Source organism: Pyrus communis, chromosome 14 (assembly GCF_963583255.1).
Source record: "Pyrus communis chromosome 14, drPyrComm1.1, whole genome shotgun sequence".
NCBI classification, from domain to species: domain Eukaryota; kingdom Viridiplantae; phylum Streptophyta; class Magnoliopsida; order Rosales; family Rosaceae; genus Pyrus; species Pyrus communis.
This window is the reverse complement of record NC_084816.1, coordinates 10,611,044-10,634,727: the sequence shown is the minus strand read 5'-3', so window position 1 is coordinate 10,634,727 and position 23,684 is coordinate 10,611,044. Positions and strand designations below refer to the sequence as shown.

Genomic DNA, 23,684 nt, shown 5'->3' with positions numbered 1-23,684 from the left:
CAATCCTTAACCGTTTCAACCGATCAAGGACTCGACCAAGCCATGCTCAAACATAATCCTTTCATAGTTCTTCAGTCATAAGTAATCGGTTGAGCTAAACATCATTTTGGGCTAGAACGCCCTAGATTATTGAACCAATGTTGGGCCGAGTATCAAGAGTTCCTACTTCAGATTACTCGCCCAAACTTAGATTTCAGGCCCAAACTTATGTAAACAAGCAACCCATAACAAGCATATGTCCAAATTTAAGAGCGCAGAAAGTGGGGAACCAGTGTTCTATTAACTCCTTAATATTCTATACCTTTTGTTTCCCTTTTTTTATTCTTTTCTCTTACGTACTAATTACTAACGCTTTGGATGAAATTTAACCAACCAACCTATGCCTCCAGTTTTATTTCATGAAACCTACTTTTCCTAAAAATATTTTAAAACCACTCGCATTTTGTTTTCGACATTCATCGTTCAATTTTGACGTCATAGGATCCTTACCGTTGTCTGCAATTTTGACGTCATCCTCTGTTTGACAGCGTCTTGACACTCACTGAGATTTTGATGGTTGCCAAAGTTCTTATAGACTAGTACTGCAACCCAAGTGAAGTTCTAGCACCACCAGGCCGATTTCAAGTAAAGGAATCACAATTTTAGAACACTTAGTAATGCTATACTGCTAGACATACCACATTTAGTATAACATTTTAATACCATATGATATATACAATCAACATCCGATGTGATCCAATCGTTAATTGGCGTGACGTGTACACATCATCTTTTGCCATGTCATGTGGTATTAAAATGTGAAACAAAAATTTGGCATGGATAGCATTATTGTTTGGAAACTCAATGTGGTCAAAGCAAGGTACTCATAAAGGTTTTGAAAACGAAACTAAAATACGTACTCATACAAAGCAAACAGCAAGTTCCCTCTCCTGGACAAAGAAAGGGGTAGAATCTTACACTTCAACAAACACAAGTAGCATAAGGTTTTCTGAACTTACTACAAACGGGACAGCATGGTACGACACTACAAGTAAACTACAGTAGGCCTGAGAAACATCATCAACTCAAACTCGTTGCTTAGTCTCTTTGGAAAGCTCTGAAACTGCCCCCCAAACCTCGAAGACTTGATTCCGATGTTGCCATAGCTTCAAGCTGCTGAGTATCCCTAGTGCATTTTCTTCAGTGAGTTTCCTTCAACAACAGACAAGAAAACATCACCTTGAGAGGCATTTACATCCACAATAATTGAGTGTATGAGCAAATTAAAGCACTTACGATCTCGTCTAATAATTCTTTGGGAAATTTGAGCCAGTCATAAAATGAATCAGAAAAAACTTGAAATATTATAGACTAACTGTATGTTTTGTTAACACGTAAGCCCGAAGGCTGCCCCTGTCCCTGTCAGGGTTATTATGTACGGATTACCTGAATGAGATTTGTTTATGAGAAAACTAAACATCCAATTCGACCATGGCTTTGATTTGGGTACTGAGGCCTGAGGCTGACGTTTTGACATATGGAAAGAGACAGGACCACATGTGATGAAATCAAAACAAAAGAAAGTACGATTCACAACTTCTGTAGCAAACTACAGGTAACAGGAAGAATATGTATCTGAAAGAAACATCATTAATAACATAATCAATCAACTTAACTGCAAAATCTCCTCGTCACGTATTTTAAATATGAGCCTTACGCAACTAACACAGTAACAATACATCTAAATTACAGGCGAGGATACAAAATGGGAGTACCTTGTTTTCCTTGATGTTCTTTGTCAACATGGTGACACTAATTAGGCGAAACAACGCTCTCCAAGTAGACCTCAGCATCGCGAAGTTCATGAAATTGGGGAATCGGAAGAGTGAGAAAGCTGTGATCATTGAAATTGTACAAGCACAATTCACTAACCCACTTGGCGAACAACATATCATGATCGTTCTTCTGGTATGGGGTAGGCATTATATTGCCAGAATCGATCATGGTAAGGGAGAGCTTGATTCTGGTCCAAGACTCTCTCACTCCATATTCCTTCATCACCCAAAACTCATGTTGTCCTACATCTTGCAGAGTCCATAGTGACACACACAGGCATCCCCTGAACGCCCCAAGACTATAATAAGTAAAATCTTCCTCAACAAAATCACTTGGCATTTGAATTTCTCGAACCTCCTCCTCCTCTAAACGGAAGGACATGATCGTCGGAGTTTGTCCTCCGGTTCTTCTCGTCAACCAATGGAAGCCCCCATTCAACAAAGTTCCCTTCGAATCGTCATTGAAAATCCTTCTGTAGGGAAACCGCCCCTCGATCACACGCCATGCACCCGTTTTCACCCCATGGACACCGAAATCAATCCCATCCTCGAAGCACCGCCCAAAAACTACCTTGTAATCATCAGCATTGTCATCAAATCCAAACCCAAAGAGGTACTTAGAGCAAACCCCCACGCCAAACTCCGGCGGTATAGGGATTTTCTTGGACTGCCTTATTGCAGGGTTGAGTAAATACATCTCCAAATTCCGCAATGCAAAAAACAGCAAACCCTTGCATGCAGACACCAACGTTACAAAGTTTTCTGGGCTGTCACTGCTGTAAACACACTCCATCTCCTCCTCAGAGACCAAGAGAAAATCACGGACGTCGTCGTTACGAACGAGGAACTCGTCGAGGTCAAAAGAGTAAATTGAGTTCAGCCCAGGATCAACGAGTGCAACTCTTCTTCTTTGGGAAAGCACTTCATCATTCTGACAGAGTTTTTTGTAGTGAACTTGGGCAAAGCTGGGGTCGGTGATCAGAGAAATCCAGGTCTTTGAGACACACTTGAACCGGCAGAGCAACTTGGCCGGGAGCCGTGAGAGGATGTCCGAAATAATCTCCGTTGGGAGGTTGGGCTTGTTTTCCACCACGGTCTGCTGCTCCATGATTTGGGTCGATCTGAAATTGATTTCTGGTTGGGTTTTTATCAGTTGGATGATGGAAGGTGTTGCATGTGGGGGTTTGTGCTTAGTTTTTGATGATGGCAGCAGGTGGTGGTGCATTCATTTGGTTTTGTTGCAGAGTTTTTTATGACGATAGCTGGAGCTTTTGTTGTTTTCTGTAAGCATGTGAAGCAAAACGTTTTTCTTGTTTTTGCTAAAGTTATGTTTGACTGGGCTGGTCTCTACCGTCCTCAGGCCCAAGTTTTACGAGACCCAAGATAAATACCAATAAATTCTTTTCTTTTTAAAATTTAAATACATCAAAGGATAAATAGTTAATTACAAAATGAAGCTCTTAGAGCATCCATTAGTATTTAAGAGACACCAAAAGGGTACATGGTCCAACAAAAGCAGCATGGCATGGTTGAGGAAAGATTGTTGCATAAAGGTCCCAACATAGCATATTTCAAAAAAAATCAAAACCAACTCACAAGAGATTATACATTAATGGTTACATCACTACAAAAATTAGATAGGACCACAAATAGTTCACGAGAAAACTGCGGCAACGCTTACATCAATATAAAAGTTAGCAAGAGTCGCCGATAGTTAACTGGATCAGTGCAGCTACGGTTACATTAGTATAGAAACTAGAACAGTTACATCTCTGCAAAAGTTGTACAGAACCACAAATAGTTCATGAGACATTACAGCAACAGCTGCACTAGAACAAAAAAAATGACGTGACTAAAGACAATTTACGTGAATACTGTTGTAACATTCTCATTTCACCTGAATACTACGGTAACGTTCTCAATTTATGTGAATACTACTGTAACGTTCTCAATTCATGTGAATACTGCTGTAACATTCTCTGCATTATGAAAGTAAGATTCTCTAAATTTTGTCGGTATTGATTATTTTCTTAGGCCTTGTCAACATCAATTAGGGAGATAGCTTAGGTAATTTGACCATAATTTCCATGCCTATTAATAAAAGAGGAGCTTGTAGTTCATGCATTCATAGAATAAAACATCTCAATGATTATTAAATTTGTTCATATCTTGGTTTATTAGAAGAGACATTTTTTATTTGTATGTCCTAGTATTCCCTTGTACAGATCAGGCAGAAACAAGAACAGTTCAAAAAAATCTGAAAAAAGGATCATATGAATCCATAAAAATTTAAACAATCTCTACAGCATTTATGCATAGTAAATACCCCCATAAGGAAACAGATACATCCATAGTAAATAAACAAACACATCAGTTTGATGATGGCAGGTGCTGATGCTTGTGCATGCATTTGGTTTTCTTTCTGAGTTTGGTGATGGTAGATCGGTTGCTTTCGAGAAGTATGTGAAGACGTTTTTCTTGTTTTCTAGGGTTTTGTTAGACTGGGTTGGTCTCTGCGGTCCTCAACTTCTTAGGGTCCAAGACGAACGCCGCCGTTAAAGATATTAAATATCGATAATCTTTATATATACAAACGTTTTAAGACGAGAAACAACATGACATGGTAGAGCAAAAATTCTTACAGAAAATATCACTGCAAAATTAAGCAGAGATAACTACAGATGGTTCACGGGAACAAATGTAGTAAGAGTGATACTAGAGAGACCATCTTTTTAGACCATATATTATATAAACTACATGACGTGGCGGTTGATAGTTGGATTTTTTTTTAAATCATTAAAAATGAAATCCAACCATCACTGCCACATCATGTGGCTTACAAAATGTGTTTTTAAAAGATAATCTCCCTAGTTTTTTCTATGTAGAATAGTTGCAAACAACAAAAGTGAGAACCAAAGATAGTTCGAATACTGCAGTAACAGTTACTGCATTGCAAAGGCAAGATTCAGTGTATTTTCCTTGAAACGATTATTTTAACTTTAGGATTTTATCCGTATGAACATCAATTATGTAAGGATAACTAGGTAATCTAGTCATATTCATGCCTACAAATAAGAAAGCTGGTGGTTTCATGCACACACAGAAGAAAACATCTTAGTGATTCTTAAATTTGGTTCAAATCTTGTTTTATCAAAATAAGACAGATTTTATTTATATGACCTTGTAAATCCTTATCAGTCAATCTCTGATATATTAGTCACTAGTGTAATCCTAGTCAGTAATACTTCTCATATGCATTTGCATATTAATAAGATCTACTTATAACTCTTTTGTTTCAAGATCTGGTAGCAAACTGTAAAACATAAATTTTAGCTCTAAAGTAAGCTTTCAGAAACATTTCAATAACGTGATTATTTCAGGCAAGGTATGGAAAAACTGCATATTCAAGGCACATAGCCTCAAATTTAAAATTTTACTCAGATTTTAGCTTTGAGTTAGCAAAAGTTATACTAATTGGGCACTATCAGAACCAATAATAGCATGTTTACGAGTATCAAAATCTCAAAATTTGTTAATCCCATCACTGCTGGAAAGGAGACGATCTAAGTCTTATGTTTTTCTTGTTTTTGCTAGTCTTATATCTGAATGGGCCTCAACTTTTCAGGACAAATACTGATGAATTCTTTTTATTTATTTATAAAATATTCTAGAAATAGTTGATCATAATGAGAAGCTTTTGGAGCATCCATTACGATTTACTACCAGTATCAAATAAAATCTGGAATATTAGGAATCCAACTAACATTTGAAGCCTAAGCGTGTTCTAGTTTAGCAGCAGCAGTAAGGGTAAAATGTTAATAGAACTATTCACATGAACACATTTAGACATACTTCACAATCTACGACATTAACTTATTTAAGAGACCAAGAGGGGACATGGTCCAACAAACTCACAAGAGATCCTAGATAAAATGAAAACCAACTCACAAAAGATCCTAGAGTAACAGTTACATCACTATAAAAGTTAGACAAAACCACATATAGCTCACGGGAAAACTGCAAAAATGAATACGTCACTATAAAATTGTCGAAACCATATACATAGTTCTTGAGAGCAATTCATCAACAATTACATCACTACAAAAGTTAGGACGGTTACATTACTGCAAAAGCTAAACAAAGACACAATAGTTCACGAGACATTACAGCAACAGTTGCATCACAATAAAAGCATGACATAACTAAAGACAGTTCACGCGAATACTGTTGTAACGTTCTCTGTATTACGAAAGTAAGATTCTCTATATTTTGTCGGTATTGATTATTTTTTAAGCCTTGTCAACATCAATTATGGAGGATAACTTAGGTGATTTGACCATATTTTCTATGCCTATTAATAAGAGAAGAGCTTGTAGTTTCATGCATGCATAGAAGAAAACATCTCAATGATTATTATATTGTGTTCATATCTTGATTTATTAGAAGAAACGTATTTTATTTGTATGTCCTAGTATTCCCTTATAGAGATCAGGCACAAACAAGAACAGATTAAAAAATTTAAGAAAGGATCATATGAATCCATAAAAATTAGAACAATCTCTACAGCATTTATGCATAGTAAATACCCCCAAAGGAAACGGATATCCATGATACTACTCAGAGTTTGATAATGAAATACATCCATAGAAAATAAACAAACAGATTTTATTTAGTTTTCACAGTTTAATGATGGCAGGTGCTGATGCTTTCACAACATTTGGTTTTCTTTCTGAGCTAGTTTGGTGACAGTAGATCGGTTGCTTTTGACAAGTATGTGTAGTAAGACGGTTTTCTTATTTTCACTAGGGTTTTGTTAGACTGGGTTGGTCTCTGCGGCCCTCAACTTGTTAGGATCCAATACGAACAACGCGGTCGAAGATCTTAAATATCGATAATCTATATATATATATATATATATATATATATATAACGGTTTAATACGAAAAACAACATAACAAGGTAGAGAAAAATTCTTACAAGAACGATTACATCACTACAAAATTAAGCATAGAGAACTATTGAATGTTGTCAGGATGATGCTTGAAAGGTTATCTTTTTAGACCATATTTTATATAAACTACATGACGTGGCAGTTGATAATTAGATTTATTTTTTAAATCATTAAAATGGAATCCAACCATCAACTACGGTTTACAAAATATGGTTTGAAAAAATGATTTCCCTAATTTTTTTTCTCTGTAGATTAAATGCAAACAACAAAAGCGAGACAGAACCAAAGATGATCTCCTCTTCATTAACTAGTACAAACCATTACATCACCACAAAATTAAGCAGAGAGAACTATGGATAGTTCACGAGAACTAATGTAGTAAGGATGATGCTAGAAAAGTCATATTCTTAGACCATATTTTATATAAACTACATGACGTGGCGGTTAATAGTTAGATTCATTTTTTAAATCATTAAAAAAGGAATCCAACCATTAACTGTCAATCATGCGGTTTACAAAATATAGTTTGAAAAGATGCTTTTCCTAATATTTTTTTTTTTCTCTGTAGAGTAGTTGCAAACAATAAAAGCCGAGACAGAATCAAATCTAATCTCCTCTTCATTAACTAGTAACAAGGTGTAATCCTAGTCAGTACTATTCCTCATATTCATTTGCATATTCATAAGATCTGCATATAACTCTCTTGTTTGAAGATCTGTAGCAAACTGTAAAACATAAATTTTAGCTCTAAAGTAAGCTTTCAGAAGCATTTCGATAACATGATTATTTCAGACAAGGTACGGAAAAACTGCATGTTCAAGGCAAATACCATCACAGTTAAAATTCTACTCAGATTTTAGCCTTGAGTTATCAAAATTTATACCAATTGGGAATATTATCAGAACCAATAATAACATGTTTATGAGTATCAAAACCTCAAAATTTGTTAATCCAATCACTGCTGGAATGGAAATAATCTAAGTCTATATTTTTCTTGTTTTTGCTAGCCTTATGTTTGACTGGGCTGGTCTCTGCGGTCCTCAACTTTTCAGGCCCAAGATAAATACTGATGAATTCTTTTTATTTATTTATTATATATAATATACTAGAAATAGTTAATCACAATGAGAAGCCTAAGCGTGTTCTAGTTTGGCAGCCGCAATAAGGGGAAAATGATAATAAAACTATTCACAATAACACATTTAGACATCCTTTACAGTAAGAATGGTTCGGTATGCGATCCTAAATCGAAAATGGGATCCCGGATCCCAGATCGAAAATTTTCGAGACTGGAATTTGAAGACCAATCCCAAATTAAAATTTCGGTATTCCTAATTTTCAAGATTCCCGAAATGGTTTCAATATTTCAGGATGGATCAGGATTTGATTTTCGGTTTTGGGCTTTTGGGTTAAAATTTGGAATATTTGGGTTGTGGGCTAAAATTTAGGCGTTTGGCCTAAAATTTTGTTCCCCAATTTCATATCAATTGAAATTTAGGCTTTTTACTTTATACCAATTTGAAATTTCATACTTCTATTTCTAATATAGTCTATTATCAGACTACTTAAATTCAACATTCAACATGTATGCAACCAATATATATACACATGTATGCAACCAATATATATATATATATATATATATATATATATATATTTTATCTGTTTTGTTTGGGATTTCCGAACCCCTGAATATGTAATCTCGATTCTCGTACCGAAAGGTTTTGGATTGGCTCGGTATGAATCCCAAAAATTTCGACATTAACTTATTTAAGAGACCAAGACGGGACATAGTCCAACAAACTCACAAGAGATCCTAGATAAAATAAAAACCAACTCACAAGAGATCCTAGATTAACGGTTACATCACTGTAAAAGCCAGACAGGACCACATATAGTTCACGGGAAAAATGCAGCAACGCTTACATCAATATGAAAGTTAGCTAGAGCTGCAGATATTTAACAAGAGTTGTGCAGCTACGGTTACATTATTATAGAAACTAGAATGGTTACATCACTGCAAAAGCTATACATAAGCACAAATAGTTCACGAGACATTACAGCAACAGTTGTATCACAACAAAAGAATGACGTGACTAAAGACAGTTCACGTGAATACTATAGTAATGTTCTCTGCATTACGAAAGTAAAATTCTCTATATTCGTTGGTTTTGATTATTTTTTTTAAGCCTTGTCAACATCAATTATGGAGGATAACTTAATTTGACCATATTTCCCATGCCTATCAATAAGAGAGGAGCTTGTAGTTTCATTCATGCATGGAAGAAAACATCTCAATGATTATTAAATTTTTTTCATATGTTGGTTTATTAGAAGAGACATATTTTATTTGTATGTCCTAGTATTCCCTCATACAGGCAGAAACAAAAACAGATTAAAAAAATCTAAAAAAGGATCATATGAATCCATAAAAATTAGAACAATTTCTGCAGCATTTATGCATATTAAATAGCCCCATAAGGAAACAGATATCCATAGTACTATTCAGAGTTTGATGATTGATGACATACTTCTATGGTAAATAAACAAACAAATCAGTTTGATGATAGCAGGTGCTGATGCTGGTGCATGCATTTGGTTTTCTTTCTGAGTTTGGTGATGGTAGTGATAAAATTGAGGTTTCACCAAAAAATCAATTGGCAATATAAGAAGTAGTCCAAGATCATATAAGCACATAGCAAACATTGCCCCTCACCAATGTGGGACAACTCTCAACACGCCTCCGCACGTGTGGCGGATTTTCAAGCCTACACGTGAGCAACAACTGGGTGACGTGGAGCGCGTGTAACCATTGGGCTTCACACGTGAGACAACCTACTATGATACCATGATGAAATTGAGGTTCCACCATAAAACCAATTGGCAATATGGGGAGTAGCCCAAGATCATATAAGCACATAGCAAACCTTGTGGGACAACTCTTAACAGGTAGATCGGTTGCTTTGGAGAAGTATGTGACGTAAGACGTTTTTCTTGTTTTCACTAGGGTTTTGTTAGACTGGTTTGGTCTCTGCGGCCCTCAACTTCTTAGGGTCGAAGGTATTAAATATCGATAATCTTTATATATATAAACGGTTTAATACAAGAAACAACATGACATGGTAGAGCAAAAATTCTAATAACAACGATTACATCACTGCAAAAATTAAGCATAGAGAACTATACATAGTTCACGAGAACAAATGTGGTAAGGCCGTAAGGGTGATGTTAGAAATGTCATCTTTTTAGATCATATTGTATATAAATTACATGATGTGTTAGTTGATAGTTGAATTCTTTTTTTAAAGCATAAAAAATGGAATCTAACCATCTACCGCAAATCCTGTGGGCCACAAAATATGGTTTGAAGAGTTGATTTCTCTAATATTTTTTTCTATGTAGAATAGTTGCAGACAAAAAAAAGATTGAAATCTTGCTGGAACCGTTGCTTGATTTTTGTCATTTAATGATTTGTGATTATAAAGTGAATGACTTGTGAGGGTGAATTTGCCTTTCTACTTGAGATAGGTGGGATTATGCAAATACTAGTTACCTCGACGCACTAAAGCACCTTACAGATTTGAAAGAAGGTGGTTGGTGAATTACTGTTGTAACTTGAACTAAAACATCGACTATCATTTCAAGGTTTGATTGCATTACTTCAGCTACTGGTTCGCAGGTAAAATTAAGACGGTCGCCTTAGAAAATGAGATTCCTGTCGTAAGCAATCAGGTATGTTTGTTTCGAATCTTGATTGTTCTCATGGAAGTATGCTGTGCATCTCCTTGTGCTTTATAATCACGTTCATACAATGTAATCAGGTCCAACATTCTATTGTCGACATGCGACCTCAACAGAAAATGGCGGAGCTTTGTCAGCTTACGGGAGTCAAACTTATAACGTCTCACTCTCTCTCTCTCTCTCTCCCTCTCTCTCAGCCAATTTTGTTATTCTAATACCTTCTGTTGCAGGTATGGGACAGTAATGGGTGGCCTATTATCGGAAAAGTTCCTCAATACCAACGTGAACATTACTTTTGCCGGGCCTCCGTTAAATACTCCCTCCCTCCAAAAGTATAAACGGGTATGGAGTCTTGAACTCGATCAATATGTTATGCGCATTTTATCTGTTTCGATCCATTCTTACTCCATTTGTAATGTGTGGCATATGGTCGATGCCTGGGGAGGTTGGAGCCTTTTCCAAGCTCTTCTTCAGACAATCAAGGGCATTGCTACTAAACACGGGGTCTCGATCGCCAACGTTGCTGTGAAATACGTTCTAGATCAGGTAAAGTTGGACCTCAACGTTGCTGCGAAATCAGAAATTTTCGGGTTCTGTTTAACCTCAAAAATTGTTTTGCATCAGTTGCAGTTTAAGTCATGATTTGTGTGTGTTTGGCTTGTTAAAATTGCAGCAGGCAGTGACAGGATCAATGGTAGGCGTTAGACTCGGGCTGTCGGAACACATCCAAGACTGCAACGCAGTGTTTTCGCTTACTCTTGACGAGGAAGATAGAAGCAGCATAAAGGAAGTCACAAAGAAAGGGAAGAATCTCCTTCAAGTGATCGGCGACTGTGGAGATGAATACAGGCGTCGATGAAATTTATCGAAGTATACTCCAATCATCCTGTCATACTTTTCATTGTGAAAGCAGGAGTACGACGACATTTTTCGTTTGTTTGAAGCGTATCACAACGTAAATACTGAATTTCCATAAAAAAAATAAATAAATAAATAAATAAATAAAAAAAGACCTCTCTTAATGAACATTGATTGCAATTATGGGATTTATCCAGAGTATCTGGTTTGAAAATTCAGTACACGATTAGGTTCTGGATTGTAAGAGAAAACATTCACCCATACAAACAAAATACTCAAAAAATACCGGGAACTTGGATTTGGCTAAATCTAACGTCTTGACAAACTCTAGGACGGTCATCAAAAATTTTCACCTGCCAGAAAAAATGAAGGAGAGATTATAGTTCTAAATGTCAGAATGGTTCATATTTGTCTTGAAAATGCTTTGGGACTTCAAAACTTACATTTAGGAGTCTTGTGTTGGCAAAGGGTTTAGGGAAAAAGGTGAACTATGGAGTATTCAAACCAACTTCGAAAAAAGAGCTAATCGTAGTTGAAGAAAGGAAACATAATAGCAGTTGGAATGAACAATACCTTAAGAATTAGACTGAATTGAAGCTGAAGGTGAATCTGATGGTACAGGAGGCTGGTAGATGCGTGCTTTGGTGAGGATTTCAGCCACATCCCAATGCTTGCGCTTGCTCAGAGGCCTCGAGGGATCCAATCGAACCTGATGAAATAGTTTGCTTATGATGAAATTAATAAGAATTAAATAATTAGAAAGACAGAGACAGAGACAGGGACATACTCGGTCGCCAATGTTGCAGTGATTGTGCTCGTCATGGGCCATGAACTTGGAGGTCCTCTTCACGTATCGGTTGTAGAGCTTGTGATGGAACAGCCTGTCCACTGCCACCACCACTGATTTCTGCATCTTATTGGAAACCACCATCCCCACCACCGTTTTCATCTCTGTCAAACTCTAACAAGCAACGCTTACCGCTGACCTCTTGAGGACCTTCCTGAGCATCTCAAAACCAACATAGAATCAAACTCCAAACCAGGTCAAATCACGCATAACCCTAAACTCTACAGTCCGACTAGCATACAAGTGAACTAAAATGGTCATTACTTCTGTATCGTACTTCTCAGCATTATTCCAGAAGTCGATTCAAGTCCATGTAGTTACTTGGATGATATGTTTTACGGAACAGATGAAAAAGAAGATCAAAGATATTCAAATCTAATTCACAGCGATCAAAAAATCAAACAACAATGCCGTGATCCATACTTAAAATGGCCCATTTTAAGAAATACCTCAAGAACAAATATCCATCCCTAAATATTCATGCCAAGCCAATCCATTGAAAACGGCATGAAGCCACACCTATGAAAGAGTGGATTCTCACTTCTCTAACCCTAACCGAGATTTGAATCGCAAATGCTGCTTTCCTATACAATGAGAAAGTGAAACTATACAAACAAAAATTACAAAATTCATTGGGAAGAAATAATTCATTTATGCAAATTATAAAAACTCAGAAAGATTTTACTACAGTTTTGTATAGCACAGACATCAAATCGCCAGTGAATGCTCATAATTACAAGATTTCAGAAATATTTCATGTTTGTCGCCAAAATTTAAACCAAAGAAAAATAGAAAATTTCAAGAAATCTAAACTGTACCTGCAAAACGGCCGGAAAAGTAATGCAGCGGTGGCTCGACAGTGAAAGACGACGGAGAGAAGAGTGAAGTCGGGCTGTCGACGGCGACTCCAATGGATCGAAATTTGATAGAAATCTTTAGGGGCCGACGGAGAAAATAGAGATGAAATGAAAGAGACGGCGGGTGTCTAAAACCTTCGGCGACAAAACGATGGGTGTGTGTATGCATATTCTCATATATATTTTATCGTTTACTTCCATTTTTTATATATGAATGGGTTAGACCTTCTTTAATAATTGGGTTAAAAGTCAAATTTTTTAGTCTGAAAAATTTAGCTTGTAACTCAAAAACAGCTTTTTTACTTCAACCCTTTTAGCCTAAAATTTTTAGACCAGGATTATTAAAATTAAATTCTTTTTTTTAATATATAGACTGTCGTAAATTAATTTTATGAACATTTTAATCTAAAAAAATTTTAATTCCGATAAGTATTGAAAAATTATAAACCTAATACGACCGATAATTCATAAACCACATAATTAATAAATTACATAAACTTAATACAAACAACAATTAATAAATTTAATTAATAAAGCACATAATTCATAAAGAGACGGCAGGTGACTAAATTGGGATATAGGGTTCAGAGGATTCATCATCTTGAAACATACTCCTTGAGGTAGACTTTCACAAAATTTCCTTTTGTTTACCACGTAAGAACTTCTTCCTCTCTGGTGTGTATTTGCTGAGGTCCTCCATCATCAAATTAATTTCAAACCTATCTTGCTACCTATCTGAGATTTCCTTCATTTGTAAACGCATTCGGGCCGTTTCTTTTTGGCGAGTGCTATGGGTTTAATTCAATTTTGCAATTCTGGTAGTAAAGTGTCCACTCATCGGATCTTGGAACTTTCATTTTCTCTTTGCTTCCTTTTGCTTATCTCTTCCTGGAGGCCTTGCAAAAGAAGAAGATGGGGTCATTTCATCGACACCTTCATCTCCAACATTTGTGTGTGCGGCTTCACGTTGAAATAATCTTCTGCATTGCTGGTCCGCATCAGTTCCACACCTCAGACAATCCTTAAGGACGTCCCAAGCATGTTGCAACTTAAAAACTTGATTTTTTGGTGTTACTCTTATCTTGTAAATTTCCATTGCTTTGTCACCCTATGCAAAAAATACATAAAATAATTAGTTGCAAATTAATATTATGTACATGACAAATAAAATATCAAGAACAAAACTCACAATTTCTATGACGCTCCTTCCACTAGGCATGCCAACTACGGCTCTCTCCAAGCTTCCCTTCCATAAAGTGCATACTTTGTTTATAGTCTTCCACCGATCATAAACACCACCACCATCCCGCCCACCACCGTTCCAGTTTTCTTGAAACTTTGCAATGATTTTATCCCACAAAACTTTTTTATTTTGATCTGTGCCAACTGTACCATATTCGCTAACAGAAACTCATGCCAAGCATAAAGCAACATCTTCCTCACAGCTCCAATTACGACCTCTAATATGCTCTCTTGCCATGTTGAACAATTTGGAAATTGAAAGAAATGGTAGAAAGATAAATTGGAAGAATTGTAAGAGAAAATTGAGTTTTGTTTGGATGTTTGAACAAATACATAGATATTTATAGAGTTTTTGGGTGAATTTTGAGTTAAATAATTTCTTTTAATTATTTTAGCCGTTGGATTTAAATATGGACCGTTAGATCTTTTTTTTTACCATTAGATTTGATTATATTCGATCTCAGCCGTTGAATTCAATAATATATAAATATAAAAACAAAAAAAAATGAATCTAGGCCATTGGATTAACCAACGGCCTATAGATCATGACCATTGGATGGAAGTAGCCGTTGGAGGCGCTGCGGAACGTGGCCAACAGGCCCATATGGGTGGGGCCCTCGCTGTCTGAGGGGTTGCGCGTTGCGCGAGTTGGGCGATTGGGTGGGCTGCGTTTGGTGAACAAACGCCCTTTTTCACTTGATTTGATGGAGCCCACACCGATTTCTGGGCTAAATTTTGGGGGGAATCTAGCCTTGGTTTAACATTTAGCATTTAGCCCAAATTTTTCCCTTGGGTTGGATTTGAAGGGGTAATTTAGCTTTTAGCCCACCATTGGAGTTGGTCTTAAATACACTAATTTTTTTTTTTTTAATTTATAGGCATTCAATATTGAAATTATGTAAAAATAAAGTGAAAAATAAACTTTTTGGGTATGTAGAGTAATTTCGGTGGAACAAGAGGTTAATTAACTGCACCAAGACATATGCGTTGCAACAAGAACATTAAAAATGAGACTAAAGAACAGATTAAGGGGCAAATCAGTAATAACTCATTAACGGAGAGCAAAACCCTACGAAATTTAAAAAATAAAAAATAAAAAAAAATAAAAAATAAAATTTAAAAGTAAAAACCCCAAAAGCCCTCTCCTCAGAGTCTCTCAGCAGGCAGCATCTCTCTTCTCTGAGAAATGAATTTGCGGCACTTGATTTCCGGGCAAGCAGTAACCAATGCTTCAGTTATCAGGGGAAGGTTGCGATCGCTCTATGCTTTCACAACCATGGCAGCAGACCCGGTTCCTCTGACGTTTCGTCCACCGAGCTATGGCGGCTCTAAACCCATCAAGAACCCTAATTTCCCAAAACCCTTTTCTCCATTTCACCGATTCATACACTCTGCTCAAGCTCAGGTGGTTGATTCCGAGGATTCCGAGCAGGAGGAAGACGGAGCCGTTAACGATTTCTTGTCCCGGTTCGTGTGGATCATGCGGCAGAAGCTCTCCGAATCGTACCCGGGTTCCGATAAGGCTACCGTCGACGGCATGCTGTTGATTATTGTGGAGAGAGTTGTGGCGGAGATGGAGAAGGGCGGCATTGAGCAGATGCTGGGCACGTCAGGGTCGACGCCATTGGATGATTTTAGTGAGGATTTATGGAAGACGGTGTGGGAGGTGAGCAATATGGTGTTGGAGGACATGAAGAGGGAAGCGAAGAAGGAGAAAATGAAGGGGTTTTTGCAGGAAGAGGAAGTGAAGGAGATGTGTAGATTCGCCGGTGAAGTCGGAATTCGAGGGGATATGCTTAGGGAGCTGAGGTTCAAGTGGGCTCAGGAGAAGATGGAGGAGGCTGAGTTTTATCAGAGCTTGGAGCGGCTTCGAGGGGAGGACAAGAAGGCGGAGGAAGCAGGGGAGCAAGTAGAGGGAATGCAAGGTGAAACCACAGGGGAAGAGGTGAAATCTGAGGTTGTTTCGCTTCCCAAGAGGCGAGGGAAGATCAAGTACAACATTTATGGTCTTGATCTGTCTGACCCCAAGTGGTTTGATGTGGCTAATAGAATCCATGAGGCTGAAGAGATCACTTGGCCTCAGGAACCGAAACCCATATCCGGAAAATGTAAATTGGTTACTGAGAATATTATTCAATCGAATGTGGCGGATGACCAGTCTCCGCTTTTAGCTGAATGGGTAGAGCTACTTCATCCTAGTCGGGTTGATTGGCTCAATTTGCTTTATAGGTTGAAAGAGCAAAACACTGCATTATACTTCAAGGTACACACTACGCTCTTTTTTGTTCTCTTTCGTTGGATATTATATGCTATATCCGCGTTACATTCGTTATCAAAATGTAGATTTTGTTATCTACTGCTATTTTATGAAAATAATGTAAGAGGTTATATACTGTTTTGATGAAAATATTCTAGGGATATGGTGGGGTGAGTTGAGTTTATGCATGTATGTGGCTTGATAAGATATATGTATTTCATTTTTAGTTGTTGAGTATATAGGAATTGTTTTGTAGGTGGCAGAACTTGTATTGGATGAGAAATCCTTCCAGACAAACATTCGTGATTACTCGATGCTCATTGATGCCCATGCAAAAGAGAACCATCTCGAAGATGCTGAGAGAATTTTGAAGAAGATGAATCAAAATGGTATCATACCTGATATTTTAACTGCCACTAGTTTGGTTCACATGTACAGCAAGGTAGGCAATCTTGACGGTGCCAAACAAGCATTCGAAAGCTTAAGGAGCCAGGGCTTCAAACCTGATGTCAAGGTCTACAATTCGATGATCATGGCATATGTAAATGCTGGCCAACCAAAATTAGGGGAGTCGTTGATGAGAGAGATGGAAGCAAGAGATATCCAACCCACAAAAGAAATCTTCATGGCATTGCTTCGGTCATTTGCACAACGTGGTGATATTGGTGGAGCTGGACGAATTGCCAATATTATGCAGTTTGCAGGGTTCCAGCCAACATTGGAGTCTTGTACACTGCTTGTCGAAGCATACGGGAAAGCTGGTGACCCTGACCAGGCAAGGAGCAACTTTGATTACATGATGAAAGTTGGGCACAGGCCTGATGACAGATGCACTGCAAGCATGCTTGCTGCTTACGAAAAAAAGAATTTACTGGATAAAGCGCTGAATCTGTTAATGCAGCTTGAAAAGGATGGATTTGAGCCTGGAGTTGCCACTTACTCCGTTCTTATAGATTGGTTGGGTAAATTGCAGCTAGTTGGTGAGGCTGAGCAGCTATTGGGAAAAATTGCCGAGCAGGGTGAGGCTCCTCCTCTGAAAGTTCATATAGGCCTTTTTGATATGTATGCTAAAGCTGGAGTCGAGAAAAAGGCACTCCAAGCTTTGGGAGTATTGGAGGCTAAGAAGGATCAATTGGGTTCAGAGGAGTTTGAGAGGATCATAAACGGGCTTATAGCTGGTGGGTTTGTGCAGGATGCTCATAGGGTACACGACCTGATGGTGGCCCAGGGTTTTACTGCGTCAGAGCCACTTAAGGTGGCACTAATGGCATCTCAAGCTTTTGGGCGCAAAAGGCCCTCAATGAGAAGATAGTTTGATGGCCATCAACAGATGCTTCACAGTAGTTTGGCTGCAAGACCGCTGTTAAGATGTTTTGTAGCTTTAGGAATTCATAGCTGTTTGGCCACATGTAGTAAGATAAAAGGAGTTAGCATATTCTGTTCGGTGCATTACAATATTATGATATTTACCTTGTTTCCCATGCTCATATGGACAGAATGCAAGTCGGGTTTTGGAGCCAGAATTGGTAATAAATTGTTTTGATGTGCTAAATGACATAAGGTGATTCATTCTTGCAATCATCTTTATTCATCAGGTTCACCTTCACGTTCAGCTCGCTAGGTTCACCATTGGGCCATTGAATAAGCATAACATTGGGTTGTTGCCGATGCATCTATCGGCCCTTTCTACTATCAGGTTCACCTTCATCTTCAACTCACTACGTGATTATAACTAATGTAAAACTCATTTTCCAAATACAGATTATTATTCTAGATTTCGACTGATAGGTTTTGTTGGAACAATTATTATACACAGCATCACAACTTCTGTAAGAAGTTTAGGGTTCACAGGCTCTAGTCGTGCACTTTTTCTGCTCGACTTATTTTTCGATTTTTTTCCCTTTTAAATGATCTTGTTTGTGTTTACTTTGTTGTTTATTGCAACGACAAGTTTAGCACCAGTAATTTAATCTGGTTCAGTGCTCCTACTGCAAGAAAATGTCACTGAACTTGACATAGTTCCAAGCGGTTCTAGTATTTGTGTTGGGACAGTATATCGGCTGCCATGCTCAACTTTCAAATGGTTTGGGGGTGTCCAATTGAGGGCTTGGGGTAACTTGGTTTTTGCAAAGAAGGTTCCAATGTCTCAGAGATTGCTGAATTTCAGACTTCAAATACCGTTTTAAACACATATCACACACGTATTCGAGTACCTTTATAATCTTAGAAGAATGTATTGCTACGGTACAACGCTAGTATTAACCGATGATCCTAAAAAAACCTTGAGTATTGCTTGATTTGTACGCTTTAGAAGAATGTCTAACTGTTGTTACTCTCAACCAGTCTATGTTATGAAGTGTTGAGATAAACAAAGTGTGGTGCTTGTAAAATGTGTCACCTTGCTTGGAATACTAACCTGAATCCATCCGATTCTTATGTGAAATATTGGAGAAACTTAAATGCAATATTTTATCTTACGTACTAACACAGATTCTTCATATTTTATTAGCACACTTCGGTCGTAATTGATTCGTGCACCATTAGGATAAGTCTTGTCAGAAAGACTGCCACCATTATCATGGAGAAAATCTTCTGGACAAGGCTCATAGCCATCAACAAGTCAAAGCACTCGATACTCTCGTACAAGAGAAATGAACAGAGATTTAGAGAAGATAATTCACCATGTTGAAACCATGCTATACAACTTCTGATCTGTGATTTGATTGATATTTGGATCATAATCACGATGAAGTGACGCAAGTTTTAATGGAGTTGACGAAAATGATCATAGTTTCATATTTTGACGAGTTAAGAGACCAATGGGTACTGATCTTTAGTTGAGAGATCATTACTCCAATTGAGTTAAAGTTGAGAAATCATTGTTACAATTTCCTCAAGAGAATACTTGAAAGAAACTTCTCCCTTCTAGTCCACGAATAACTCTTCTTTGGTAAATAGTTGCTTTTCCATTTCAATTGAATTCTTTATACCCAACGAAGCCTATTTGTTTTGGTTCATTGACGAGCATCGACAATGCGTCATGCAAAAGAAAACTTACGTTAAGAAAACAGATTGTCCTTCTCTTAGTCCCCCACGAGTCAAGAATTCATGATTATCTATCTTTGAATTTGATATCAAAGATGGAAATTAAAACATTCAAAAATATATTTATTTATTCTTTTACTGTTGATATATATATTTTTAACAAACGATATTATGTTCATCGTAAAATGAGTGACGGTGCAATATTAGTTTACCAACTTTTCGTAGTGGTGCAAACATTTTCACGATCTTAACGGCTCTCTCCCTCCATAATATATATGTCTCTGGTGATTGAAGTCGCTCCACCTCCACGAGTAGCTTTGATCAATCTTTGCTGTCATTTGTGCTACAACCTTCCGGTTCGTTCTTTTCTTCACATTTTCTCTACCATCTGCCTTGATTGGTTTTGGACATGACTCACAATGCCCGCAAGGTGTTTGATGAAATGCCCCACCCACGCTTCCAACAGGTATACTTTACTCAATTTTCTTTCATCTCGTTGAATTCCAGGTTGCCTGACTTTAGGCACTTAAGTCTGTATTGGGTTTCGGGTTTTGGTCGGCGAAAGTCAAAAACAAGAAAGCAGCCATGGATGGTATGTGTAAAAACTGCTACCTTGCTCTCTAGTTTATGTGTGTTCGTTGTGACAATTTTTACTTCTCATAAGCGTTAGTTTGATGAAAATTAAAACCTATTAGTGTTCTGGGGTAGCAGTCTGATTTTCCCACATTGTCTAAAATTCCTTACACTCAAGATGATTTCTTTCTCTATTATACTTGCCTATATATAGCAATATGCTGAGACATCAGTTTCCATAGGCTATTTGATGCTTTTGAGATTTTTTGTTCCAGTGGCTTGGAAATGGAAATGGAAATTGAAAAAAGGGAACTCTTTCTTCGACAAGGGCTCGTTCCATCTTACTTTACTAATTTTTCTAATTTATTGATGGATGGTTTATAAGGGGTTGTTCCACATTATTGAATTGATTAATAGTTAAAGAATAACCATTGCTTATAAACAGCTACTTGATGACGTTTTTTTCGAGTATCATATTATTTATTTATTGCCTGTACAATTTATAACGAGCTCTTGCTTTGAGTATCTACCTCAATCGAAACACTTCATGTCCTGAAATATCTCTTTATTTTTTGTTATTTCCTTTCTGTATTGTTGAAACGATGGTAAATTTTCAAGGCAATGATTATTGTCTACATTTTTGACTGAGTTATAATCAGGATTTTGTTGTTACCTTTTTGGGCTTCAGTTGATTCACAGCCAAGTATGGAGGAAACTATTTTGGTCGGCGATGACCTGATGACAGGCCCACCATCACCAATTATTCCACCAGAAATTGCTTCTCATGTGCTGGAAGGTGTTGACTTGTGTGATGGGGTTTTGAGGAATCTATTTTTGTGTAAGTTCTGGGTTTTTATTTCTGTTGTGAGATTGAGGAAACTGTTTTTTCCAAAATTCAAAATGAAAGTATTTCAAATTCCTAGTCTGTAGGCCATCTCCGTGTTAAGCATTTAAAATAATTGGAGTTGGGGATATCCATTCTCCTTGTCAATAACCCCTAAATTCAGTATGTATAAGTCAACAACTTCTTCCAGTCTATGCCAACGGTGGATCTACGCATGCACGTGCTAAAAGTTGATTGAATTTTTGGTGCATTTTCCCTTTTTACATCCTAAAAATTATACATAGGCTGAATCAGTTTCTTGAATGTTGGAAAAATTGACACATAGATACCTATGATGATATGGTACTTTCTTGTTGGAAATTGGAACAACTCCGCCGTAACTTGTAGATCTTATCTTGTTGACTTGGACCATAAAGTTTTGTTGGTATGTGGTATATTGTAGTGATTATGCTTTATACTGCAGGTCTGCAAATCAATGATATTGAGCCTTTCTGTCAAGATGAGCTTGTTATGTATAAACAGTGCGCTGAAAAAAGGGTGAGATATTTACTATGATTTTTATCTTCTGCATCTCTCCAATGTTCATTTCTTGTATTGAGGTAGGATTGAGAATTTGATTTTCTGCTGTTTCGTTTTTGTTTGTACTGAATTGCAGGATAAAGAACTACGAAGACGACTTCAGGACAGTGAGTGCAAATTAGGGTTATCAATGCCTTTAAATGAAGCAAAGGAAAGAGCTTCTCAGCTCGAAAAAGGCGTCACATCATTAGATAGGTATGTTCTCAAATGGTTAGTCAAGGGGTCCTTGCTTGGTAGTCGTACTATCATGTAGTTTTTTAACTCTAAGTAATGAGTTGTAGGCCTCACCAGTCAGCCTAGCTTCCACCTTATTTGCTTTGTTGTTAGTACTCTTACAGCCCTGTTCTGTCTTCCCCTTCTTGAAATATCGTCCCTTAGTTACATCCTAACTTCTTAATGCCTCCCAATTCTAGAGTGCATGCATAAGGTCATCTTTCAGTCCGTAGGCCCTATGACAAGATAATGGTTCCTTGATTTATTTGCATTTACACGTTCGTGTGCGCTGTGCATCTGCCGATGGGAATGGTTAGTTTGACTTGCTGCACTGTTTTTGCTTTAGTTATGTTTCAGGGGTTACAAAAATTTCAAATTTCCAGAGTTGTGTACAAGCTTTAGCTCCAAGTAAGATTTTCCTGGTTGTCTGCCTAAGCTATACCCTTTTTGAAGTTCTGTGGACAAGCTTTGTAGAGAGCTAACTGATCTAAAAGTTGCATATTCCGGTGTTATATTTGAAATCTTAAACAGTCTTCTGGTTACCCAATTCCATGGGTGACACTGGTATTGTTGTCTTTTTAGCTTTATAGAACCACAATTGTTTTAGTATGTCTTGCTTTCTCCCCAGTATTTATATGAAGCTTAAGCATCAATTGACTTTCGAACTCATTGTGTTTCTATAGGCGCTTGATTCTTGCTAGTGGACTCGAAGGCATAGACGGATTTCGCCAGAGATGGAGTTTGCATGGTCGCCTTGCAGATACCAAGTAAGTTATCTTGCAAATAATTGCATTTTTTGTGAGTACTCTTGAAAGGAGTTGTTGACAACCAATACTTGATTGCTCTCTACTGCACATGTATCAACTGGTAAATAATCGATTGATAGATTTGGTATTTGATGAATTATTATCCATTACTCATTCAGTTTTGTTTTTATCCACACGACCATGCCTATTGATTCATATTTGATGAGCCGTCGCCTGTCATCATACAGTCTAACTAATGTATAGACCTCTATCCTCAATAGCATTGCAATAACTGTGCAGGAAAAGGTTGGAGTCCTTGAAGCAGGGAATGGAGACCAGGAAAACGGACTAAGCTAGCGGGGCATTTGACTATGGTAATATGGGTTTTCCGGTCAAGTTTCATGCTGCATTTGTGGAAATCGACCTGTTGATATGCTTGATGTGGGTCTGGCTAATATTTTTATCATGTACTCAGTTTCTAAGGATTCGTATTTGTCAGAAACTCTTGTGCTCTTGAATGATTGTGCAATAATGTACTTCGAAAAACCATAATGAAGATGTGAATGGCCAGCGGCCGAGCGGTAGATTAGCGAGCATCTTGAATGTTACTTGAAATTAATTGTTAGATTGTGACATAAAAGTTAGGCTTAATTGTTTTGCTCACTGGAGGGGCTATCATTTGAACCTCACCTTCCCACCGAGACTTGCTCAACTCCACGAACTCAACTTCCGAGCCTAACATTACCAACATCCGTAAAGTTTGCTGACGCGGCGCGAGTGGCCCCCTTTTTGCTTACGTGTGATCTTAGTTGGCGACACAATAGACAAACGAGTATTGAAAAATTCTCTACACAAAACTGGAATGCTAGATTTACCAACAAAGGAAAAGAAGTTTGCAGCAAGCTAAAGAAAGCCTGAGGAAGGGAGGAGGTAAATTCCCAGCTGTGCCCACTAGAAATCCATTGGTGAAAAGGCTGATTAGAGCATGTCCACCGGACCTCCAAACACGAGGGTAGCTAGTAGGATCAATGGATGGGAAGAACCAACGGAGGGAATTGTTAGTTCTAAGTCGGACATCTGAAGCATGCAGTAACGTAGAGAAATTAGCTTGAATGAA

At 37.5% G+C, this 23,684-nt stretch overlaps 5 protein-coding genes across 6 annotated transcripts; 3 read left to right on the top strand and 2 right to left on the bottom strand.

Moving 5' to 3' along the window:
* Positions 1 to 1,760: 1,760 nt before the first annotated feature.
* LOC137714718 (F-box/kelch-repeat protein At3g06240-like) lies at positions 1,761 to 3,181 on the bottom strand. The gene has a single exon (XM_068453861.1). The coding sequence runs from the start codon at positions 3,037 to 3,039 to the stop codon at positions 1,792 to 1,794; it is 1,248 nt and encodes a 415-aa protein (XP_068309962.1). The 5' UTR covers positions 3,040 to 3,181; the 3' UTR covers positions 1,761 to 1,791.
* A 6,472-nt stretch (positions 3,182 to 9,653) lies between these two features.
* On the top strand, positions 9,654 to 11,440 carry LOC137714358 (uncharacterized). Its single transcript, XM_068453594.1, has 7 exons — positions 9,654 to 9,736; positions 10,294 to 10,358; positions 10,445 to 10,497; positions 10,587 to 10,666; positions 10,737 to 10,847; positions 10,932 to 11,052; positions 11,180 to 11,440. The coding sequence occupies exons 1-7, from the start codon at positions 9,654 to 9,656 to the stop codon at positions 11,363 to 11,365; spliced, it is 699 nt and encodes a 232-aa protein (XP_068309695.1). The 3' UTR covers positions 11,366 to 11,440.
* An 84-nt stretch (positions 11,441 to 11,524) lies between these two features.
* LOC137716444 (uncharacterized) lies at positions 11,525 to 13,228 on the bottom strand. 2 transcript variants are annotated; one of them, XM_068455903.1, is made up of 4 exons: positions 13,030 to 13,228; positions 12,152 to 12,365; positions 11,938 to 12,073; positions 11,525 to 11,717 (listed from the first exon to the last, which is right to left on the bottom strand). In XM_068455903.1, the coding sequence occupies exons 2-3, from the start codon at positions 12,311 to 12,313 to the stop codon at positions 11,939 to 11,941; spliced, it is 297 nt and encodes a 98-aa protein (XP_068312004.1). In that variant the 5' UTR covers positions 12,314 to 12,365; positions 13,030 to 13,228; the 3' UTR covers positions 11,525 to 11,717; position 11,938. The 2 variants fall into 2 exon arrangements, with proteins under 2 accessions (XP_068312004.1, XP_068312006.1); XM_068455905.1 differs by having other exon boundaries at positions 12,152 to 12,361.
* Positions 13,229 to 15,448: 2,220 nt separating this feature from the next.
* LOC137715136 (pentatricopeptide repeat-containing protein At2g32630-like) lies at positions 15,449 to 18,525 on the top strand. The gene is made up of 2 exons (XM_068454373.1): positions 15,449 to 16,573; positions 16,824 to 18,525. The coding sequence occupies exons 1-2, from the start codon at positions 15,497 to 15,499 to the stop codon at positions 17,877 to 17,879; spliced, it is 2,133 nt and encodes a 710-aa protein (XP_068310474.1). The 5' UTR covers positions 15,449 to 15,496; the 3' UTR covers positions 17,880 to 18,525.
* Positions 18,526 to 19,634: 1,109 nt separating this feature from the next.
* On the top strand, positions 19,635 to 23,376 carry LOC137715952 (uncharacterized). Its single transcript, XM_068455320.1, has 7 exons — positions 19,635 to 19,968; positions 20,120 to 20,204; positions 20,874 to 21,023; positions 21,493 to 21,566; positions 21,685 to 21,803; positions 22,505 to 22,588; positions 22,868 to 23,376. Exons 2-7 carry the CDS (start codon positions 20,198 to 20,200, stop codon positions 22,917 to 22,919), a joined length of 486 nt encoding a protein of 161 aa, XP_068311421.1. The 5' UTR covers positions 19,635 to 19,968; positions 20,120 to 20,197; the 3' UTR covers positions 22,920 to 23,376.
* Positions 23,377 to 23,684: the final 308 nt, after the last annotated feature.